Source organism: Antrostomus carolinensis, unplaced genomic scaffold, assembly GCF_000700745.2.
Source record: "Antrostomus carolinensis isolate BGI_N321 unplaced genomic scaffold, ASM70074v2 scaffold17220, whole genome shotgun sequence".
NCBI lineage: Eukaryota > Metazoa > Chordata > Aves > Caprimulgiformes > Caprimulgidae > Antrostomus > Antrostomus carolinensis.
The window spans coordinates 10,858-20,235 of NW_010287879.1; the positions used below are offsets into that span (position 1 = coordinate 10,858).

A 9,378-nucleotide genomic window follows, 5' to 3' on the forward strand; every position below is an offset into this window, starting at 1 on the left:
AAGATTAACGTGGATACCAAAGTCAGAAAGTAAATGGGAAACAGGAAGCGTAAGTAAAAATTCATTGTGTATCCAGTACAAAACAGGGAAAAAAATAAATCCTATAGCAAGACTTCTAGTAACCCCATAGCAGTACTAATTTGACCCAATTTACAAGATTTCAAGATTCTATTCAAAGGGAGGTCATACCTGAAGTAATCTTACCACTGCCACACAGTATCCACTGAGATATGCTAACATTTTTTTCTTAAAAACAGCCCACTGGCTTTAGACAAAAACTCCCCTTCTCACCCATGTTAAAACCTAAGTATCAGTAAGATTCTCATACTCTGGGTGTTATGAGTTGAAAAAGTGCGGAATCAAGCATAACGAACCAAAGTTCTTACACAAACTGTTTATAGAAATGTATTGCATTGAAGTCCAACCTCCTGATGTAGCCTGGATAATAGGACAGATTAATTTGTCATTTTTTTTTTCAGTGTTAGCTTGCTATTCCAAAGTTTTTGTCCTCATCCACCATAAGCCGTGTAAAAGAGAGATAATACATATTTGCTGTAAAACAAATAATTTTAATTGTTTAAATTTAAATGTTCCATTATACATTGAAAATTGAAAGCAATTAAGCTTACAATTAAAAAAGGCTAATTAGAAGCTAAAAACCTATAATAGGGACTTTAAGTATTTACCTGTCATCTTTGTAAGATTTATAATCCTTGTAATCTTTTGGAGTTTTCTCCTGCTTTCTTGACCCACTGGATTCCCTGGAACCCTTTGAGTCTCCTCGCTCTTTACTTCGCTCTTTTCTACGGCGGTCAATGTCATGACGAAGATCAGCAGAATCGCATCTTAATTTTTTATCTCCCTGTAAGCAAATAAATATTTTGGAACAAAATTCTGAAATAAAACATCCAGGACAGAATCTGAATGAAAAGGCAAGTTGTGCATGTATTTTTGAAGAAGTGAGAACCTGTTTTTCAACAAACTTTTCAGCACAAAAATTGATTTTAAATCAAAGTCCTTCACATGCAACAGCTAGATCTAAAAAATGACCAGCTAAGAATTTCAGTTTCAAACAAGCATTCCCATCAAGCCAATGGGATACCTATTTTTTGATGCAGACAGACCACGATACATGGTTTAGGAGGATGTTTAAGTATTAATTTCTTCTGGTGAACTGTTTTTAATAGAGCACAAGCACCTCTGCAATTAAACCATACTACTCACTGACCACCTCAGTACTTTTTTGTTGCCCCCCCTCCCCCCACATTCTTTGTCCTCAGGCCGCTTAGTGCCACAAAATTGTTCAAGAAAAGCCTAAGAAGAAAGGAAGGGTGGGAGAAGACTTGACCTTACACGCCACGTTATCAACATAGCAAAATCATGCTACATAAACTAGCTTCTTGGTAAGATGTTTTACTCAAAGGATAAAACCAAAAATTGTTCTAAATGCAAATACTACAGATATGACAAATACAAATTATTTTTTGTATTTTTATACACAAAGTAGAAGTTCAGATTTAAAGGGAAGCACAATAAATCAAGTTTAGAAATACAGAGAGGATGTTTACTTAGAACCTACTTTTTGACTTTCTTCTTTAAAGACTCTCTCTTCACCTGCTAAACGGGTGTGCTTCCTCAGGGTACTTGGAGAGATGTCAATCCTCCTAAATGTAAAATAAAAGCAGTGTCTTGCCATACGTGTATGTGACTGTTGATGGCCTCAGGCTTTTTTTTTCTAACAGAAAACTGAGAAACAAGTCATTTTTGCAGCAGAACAAACTTTTTGAGAGTAAAGCCCCACCATCAGAATACAGAAGCAGACTAAAGATTAAAAATCTTGTTTCTGTTCTGGTATGAAGTATGTTAAAAACACAAATACAGAAAATAGGCAGTTTGATTCTTCACATCTAAGTACAGCTTTGAAGAAACAGTAAATGTTTAATGAGTTATTTCAAAAGATCAGTATATGTAGTCAGTTGAAAATCCATCCTCTCCACACCCCCTCCCCCCCTGCCCAAGAAATCATCAACACTATGATAGTTTGCTGTAAAGTCAAAAATACTTAACAGTTAAGAAAATACAAAGTTGGATACTGACTATGGAGATAATATATCCTCACATGCAACACAAATATAGTACACTGCATCAAAAAATTACAGCACATGATCAGAAACTACATCTGCATGCCTACCATCTTACCTTTCAGGCTCAGATTTTTCAAAAAATGGCTGTAAATTAACACACACAAAAACTAAAGTAGCATGAGATGGAACATTTCACACTGAAGAATAAAGATGCATGTACAGGGCTTCTTTTCATCTTCAAGACATATGCCCCTCAATATTTGAGCACTGCATGTGAGAAAAGTAAATATATCCCAAATGAGATACAGAGGTAGAGAAGACATCTGCTATAAAACCACAGACGAAGCCAGACTTGGCTGAGATGAGTTCTCTCTTACAGAAGGGGGATTTGGTGGGGTTTTTTGGTATTTTGTATTTACACAGAAATCGACACATTACTCCATAGGGATTAGAAGAAATATTTTGGGTTCTCAAAAGAAATATTAACAGACATTATTTGAAACACAAAGCATCTACATATGCAGTTAACATATACCTATGTATTTCTGGGCTCTTTTGCCGGGTGCAGTGTTCTTCAGTAGCTTTTTGATATGCAGTGAACCTCTCATTTAGGGTCATTCCCGCTGACTTGAAGTATTGCTCTGTTGGTTACAATAGAAAAACACTGTTTCATTAGTTTAATCCAACTGACAGGTATTTTACTCCCGACAAAGGTAAGTAACAGGCAAAAATATAGTATTTTCAATAAATCTATCAGGACAAGCAAACGTGGCATTTTCCCTATTTTTACACATTCTGTAACCCAAACAAAGTAACAGTGCACAGCATCACTAAAAGTCTACTTATAACTATGCCATGACTGCATTACATCTAATTCAAACATCATTTACTGATTGGACTTGCTCATTTTCAATGACATTTTTCTCTGATGAAAAACAAAGGAGCAATTTCTTAACAGTTATTTTATACTTTGTCGATAAGAGAAAATGAAGTTACTTTGAGTTATGAATACTTGCAAGAAGTAGCTTTTACTAGTCATCTTATCTTTAACTTAAAATAAGAGTTAATTCAGTGAAAACTCATGTATACTTCAGTAACTATATGAATGACCTAACAAGTCATTTCTCAAAGAAATACAATTTCTTGATTTGAAGTCGTGATGATAAACGATCCAAGACAATTAACACACCTTAATGTAAATAAATTCATTTAAGCATCTGGCATCTTGGCAAACTTGACAACTTCTCTGACAAATTTTCTCTAAAAAACAGAGACAGTTAAATTACCAACAGCAAAACTCAGTTTTTAAACCAGCTCAACAAATGTGTTTAAATGTAATATAGAAATACATAAAGTCATGAGCTATGAAATGTTACATATGAAGCAAGCTATCTGCTTAACAGGTCAACATACATCTGTATCAACTTACCGCCCAGCATCCAGTATTTGTCTCATAACCAACCATTAAAACTTGAAACGGCCACTACAAGGGTAGTGCCTCAATCATAATTCCATCAAACACAGGAATTTGAGCTAGCAACTCTGTTTTTATGCCATTTTTGCCAGGAAGACAGAAGGTTCAACTTTGCCTGTTTGGCATCTGTATCTTTCAACAGCTATTTTACTTTTGTAACATGGATTTTGCCATTTCAAAACACATTCCAGGACCTAGTTACAATGAAAAAGAAAACATCACTGGGCATTTTCAGCTCTACATTAATAAAGAGCTGTTCAGACTGGTCGCATCACACCAATAATGAACATAACTTCAATTTGTCAGAACTGAGTTACTACAATCTGATCACAGACCACAGTAAATTTGCAACTTAAAGAGAGGTTCTGCTTTCAAAAACAACCATAACTGTACATATTCTAGTAACTTTACCAGATAGGCCTTAAGCTGTTACATTTACCAGGCATTTGTTTAACATAAAAAGTTTACAGAAAAACAGTCTATTCTGTGATCAACACATGAGAGTTTCAGGAATATTATTTCACCTACAGCCTACATATGTACCACATAAGCCAAAAATGTATAGAAGCTCTCATTGGACTGAGTCTTAAATCTCTTTACATATCAATAAAATAAGATACTTTCACAAAGATTATACTCTACAAAAGTGTTCCAATATTTAAAAAAAAAATCTAATACATCATCATAATTTATTACTGTTGACTATTACTTTCTTCTTTATAAGTGAATTCAAAATGCGAGAAATCATTTGGCCTTAGTGACCTCAATTTTGCCAACAAAACAAGACTTAAGGGAACCTTAGCACATACTTCTGGCATGCAAATCTTAACAATTTTAGGAGCTAAGCATCTTAAAAAACAATGCTTACATACAAATATGCTGAAACTTGTCACCTAATTAAGCATTTCCACATTTCCTCTTTGTATGATGATACAACAAAACTATTTTCATCAGCAAATTCTTCCATGTTATCTCAGTACATTAAACACAAGAACAAGACAACAGCCCAGTGAAATAAAATTAAATGCTATGGGGAAAAAAGCATTTAAAGAACTGTCTGGATATCCTCTCTGGACTTATCTGTTCTTAAGGAATTATCTACTTTTCCATCAGAAAACTTTGACAGGATATGCAACCTACATGAAATACCTCTACTTTGATGGTTTGGGTTTGGTTTTTTGGTGGTTTTGGGGTGGTTTTTTGTTTGTTTTTATTGTTGTTGCTTGGGGGTTTTTTTGGTGTTTATACTAAGCAACAGCCACTACTGTTAAGTCAGAAAACAATTAGTGCATAATTCATTTAATGCAGGTTTATTTAGCCACTGTCATGTTCCTGTAAGTGAAATTCCTGGCTTCAGCACTACAATACTGTCAAATAAGAATATAATGAAATATCACAGTGTATTTTAGTATCATTTAGAGCACGATGTTTCTTAAATCTATTACTTTGAGATAAAAAAACCCTTCTAATAAGAACTTGGAAATGAGCTCTGGGGTGCTCCAAGAGGAACTGCATTGTATTTACAGTGCAAAAGACACCTGTCAACCCTCAGTGCACCACTCAATATAAAATTGTATGTTAGAGCCATTCAAATAGAACTAAGAAAAGATTGTTTAAACTACACTGCAAAAATTCAAACTTTACATGCTACTGAGGCTCAAAAATTTATCCAGAGACACAGTATAACTGCTATTATGCTCCACATTGCTTGGTTGTTTTTTTGTGATACCAGTTCCTGTGGGTATTGTTTTTATGTGTACTTCAAAATGAAGAAAGTCTGACTAAATCAACATAAAAAGAGGGCTGAAATCTTCCTGTACTAGAAATAGCAAACAGGCTTAAATGAAGTTGTCAGAACGTGTATTTGGTAGGATAAACTGAATACGTACCTTTGACATGATGAACCAAGGACACAATGTGCTGAATAAATGACTCTGACGTGCTTTTGCTGGCCTGTGGCAACTTAATGTGGTCAAAGATGGATCGGAACTCTTGCTCCTTCTTGACGGAATGGACAAGTGTGCTAGCAAGCAGCCTGTCTTTAGTCAAGGAAGCAGGTCTAAAATGCATCAACAACAACAAAAAAAAGATACACAAAAAGAAACCACTGGTTTAAATAAAGATGAACGACACTGCAGGCAGGTGGAAAACCACACTGTAAAGTGGAATAATTTACCTATTGGAATCATCAAGAGGTACTGGTGCCATTTTGAGTTTAACTTCGGGACGGTGGGAGTCACTGGCTATCATTTTGATCCTAAGTGGGCTCTCCTCTCTGAAGGTGGATTTTTCTCTCGCATCCAGATTCTTGTGTAGAGGGGGACTGTAATCAAAGAGTTCTTTGAGCTTTTCAGACTTTACCTGCTCAGGTGACTGAGTTTCTTTCTTCATCATTAGTCTCTCAGAACTCTTGTCTTCTTCCTTGTGCTTATCTTTTGTTGCACTAGGCCTTTCCACTACATAGCCAGTCTCTTTAAGCTTATAACTTTTCTCATCTCTAAATCCATCGCTCTCTCTATTGCCCTTGATTGATATTTTAGATTTGTATTTGGCTCCTTCCTCCTCAGAATTCCGGTGAGATGCGGTAGGAAAATTTTTACCCTGATCTGCCAGGACAGACTTTCTGAACTGTCTGTAATCCTCTGTCTCCTCTGTGTCCTCCCCTTCAGAGTCATTAAACTTTTCTTTCCCAGTCTCTTTATCAACAAAAAAATCTAAAGTTTCCTGTTCCTCCCATTCCCTTTCTCCCTCTGTCCTCCCTTTTTCTGATCCTCTCTCCTTCTGGGCCTCCTTCTCCCTGGTATTACCCCTATCAAGCAGGTATACTCTAGACTCTTCATCTGTGTACCTGTGGATAGCAAAGAAGAGACTGGTAACTCTGGATTGCATTCATTCCAGTTCACTTGCATTCCTCTTTTGTGTCAATTCCACATCAAGAAGAAGAAAATACATTCCTCTGAGCAATTCAACTTTAGCATGCAATGCTTCGCACACTGTTAACGCCGTACCCACTATCATTTATGGACTACTGGAGGCATCTGAAGAACATAATACCTTTCTGCAGAACACCTAGAAATTCTCTGCTCGAGTTTATAAAAGAGCTAGTAGTTTGTTTGCTCTTTCTTAATCAGTACCCAGTTTCACATTCTCTTATACCAGTCATTTTTTTCCATCAAATTCAAATGAAATCTGCCAATACAGACTGCAACTCATTTCTGTACTTCCATTAGTGAAAAACTTAGAAGAGAACCATATAAAAAAAAAGGAATAATTTTCAAGATCCTGCACAGTTTTAAGAAAACTCTAAAATACAACAAAGGCTTAATGCATTCACTATATTGTGCACAAGCAGGGAACCTTTAGAAGGCAGCTGTACTAAACACAAAAACACACTTACCAATTAGTTATTTCAGCCACTGCCTTATCTAGACACTATTTTCACATAGGTCCTAATACGTTCACCAATTCTAGTACATATAACCCACTGGAAGTCGTATTTTTGATCTTCTAAGCAGTGTATTTTTACATAAAAAAATCACTGACTGGACAAATTCATTTAAAAGCCTACCATCAAACCTATATTACATAGTAACAGCTTTGCTCTATAATTGATTTTATAAGAAATCCACTGAAGTACAAGTCACATTAGAAAGGAGCAGTCTAATGTCAGCAAGATTTTTACAGCTTTTTAAAATTACTAATATATCAAACATTTTAAGAGCAAATTTAAGTATTTTACATTACTTGTAAAATACACATTCGATTTTAAATATGTTGTCCATCACGTCAACAGAATTACATCCCAAGCATACCAAGACCTACCCTCTTTCATACGTAATGCAAGTCAAGGTATCAAAGTTGCCATATTGCACCACACAGTTAGCAATGGACGCTGTTTATGTTAACAAAGAAATCACTGTACAACATCTGCATTTTTAGACTTCCAGAAGATCTGCATTTCAAACTACACGCAGCATTAAAATTTTGAAATATCTGAACAGAACTCACTATCAAACAAGCAAGTCTGATGCACTATTCCAGTTAAGAGTTTTCTGAACAGTAAATTGAATATAAGAAAATATACTGTAAAGGAAAAGCACAAACCAGTTTTTCCTCAAGCATACATGTCCCTATCTCCTCTAGCCAACGACCAAGAACCTGAAGCATCTTAGGAGGAAAAGGTGTATGTTCCAAACTAAAATTAGTAATACTTATTCCACGGTATCCCATATTGCATTTTTCAAGGCACAGTGATAACGCTGTCAAAACTCTGTAACACACAGCACTTTAAGATGCAACATCAGGCTTATAATTTAATTCTTACCTTTTCGTAAACTTTCCACCTTTTGCAGTTTCCTGTTCGCCACCCTCAGGGTAGAATGACCGCACTCGAGCCTCCTCACGGGGAGCGCTCTGTGATGGGATTGTCTTTGCAGGGCTTCTCCTCGAAGGGATGTGATGCAATGGGCTATTCTGAGAAGGACTGTAACGGCTAGAACCATTTCCAAGAGAACCAGAGCCAGACCTCTCAGGACTATGCTGAATGGAATGGGAATGTTGAGGTGTGTCCTTTGCTGAGTGGGCTGTACTAAGCAAAGGGGCATCAGAGCAAGATGAACTCTGACTAGGTGGGGTGGCAATAGAAGGACTATGGGGTGACCTTGGACTGTTATCATACGCTGAAAGGCCAGGCCAAATGTCGCCAGAAGCTGCTGCCGATTTGTTAAAATCGTCAAGAGGCTCTGATGGGTCATGTTCAAATGTATCTTTCTGTTCATCTTGTGATTTATTTTTCAAAGGGCTATCTTGCAAAGGAGCCCCTTCAGTTTTCTTTGCCTGCTTTTCCAGAGACGCGCGTCTTTTGGAAGAGACAGGTGATTTGCTGTATGGGGATGAAGAACGAGATGAAGAGGACCTTGGGGACCTGGAAGATCTGTAAGATCGACGAGATCTGCTCCGGGACCTCTGGGAAGACACAGACCTTCGTTTTGGACTTCTGGAACGTGACCGGCCACGCCTAGGGCTTCGGGAGTGTCTTCGGTTCCAGACAGGCCTATAACCTCCACGATGGTATCTACCACCTCCTCCTTGATAATACCCTCTACCTCTTCCTCTGTAACCATAGGGACGTCTCATTCCTCTATTATTTCTGTAATCTCTGCGATAATCTCTAGAATAAACACGATCCCTGCTGCGAGATCGTGAATACGTCCTTGACCGAGACCTAGAACTAAAATTAAAAAGCAAAATGTTAACATCTGACAACTGGATAACTGAAAAAAAAAAAGGATAAAAAAGTGCCTTGACACTAAATGGTAGATTTCTCAAATGCAGTAAGAGTGGTAGGAAGTGGACTAACAGTCTTAAAGTAGCTTCCACAATCTACCTTTATTTATTACTTCTGTCTCAAAAGGTTATAATAAACACGTCTATACTCTTCAGAACTGTGAAACTTATCTTCAGCATCACATGATTAAGACATTACCAGCCTCAGTGGCCTGCCCTGCCATTTTATTAGAGACTAGCACCACTCTGGAGCACGGCATTCAGCTCCTCAGCCACCACGGTTCACAGCCTGGAACACAAAGTTACATGACTGCCGGTTTAATACGCCAGGCTGTGGACAGCAGCTGATGAGGCAGTAAACATTTAATTCAGCCACTTCTTTTATGGGAAATGGTAATGTCCACCAGTAAGAAAGATGAGGAAATGGCCAGAGGCAACTGAAAAGACAAGCTATAGCTAAGCTTATCTGCTGAAGCCTTAAGTTACTCCAGATCTGAAGAGCCGCATGAGAAATACAGAACAAATCACAGGGAA

The 9,378-nt window shown here is 37.1% G+C and overlaps 1 protein-coding gene across 1 annotated transcript in view; it reads right to left on the bottom strand.

Moving 5' to 3' along the window:
- Nucleotides 1-9,378, bottom strand: part of BCLAF1 (BCL2 associated transcription factor 1) — a 16,561-nt gene that overhangs the window by 6,773 nt on the left and 410 nt on the right. Inside the window, exons 2-7 of the mRNA XM_029084181.1 lie at nt 7,883-8,788; nt 5,735-6,406; nt 5,448-5,617; nt 2,620-2,725; nt 1,580-1,664; nt 687-862 (exon numbers count right to left, since the gene is read on the bottom strand). Coding sequence (XP_028940014.1) covers nt 687-862; nt 1,580-1,664; nt 2,620-2,725; nt 5,448-5,617; nt 5,735-6,406; nt 7,883-8,788 — 2,115 coding nt within the window. The remainder of the gene's footprint in view (nt 1-686; nt 863-1,579; nt 1,665-2,619; nt 2,726-5,447; nt 5,618-5,734; nt 6,407-7,882; nt 8,789-9,378) is intronic.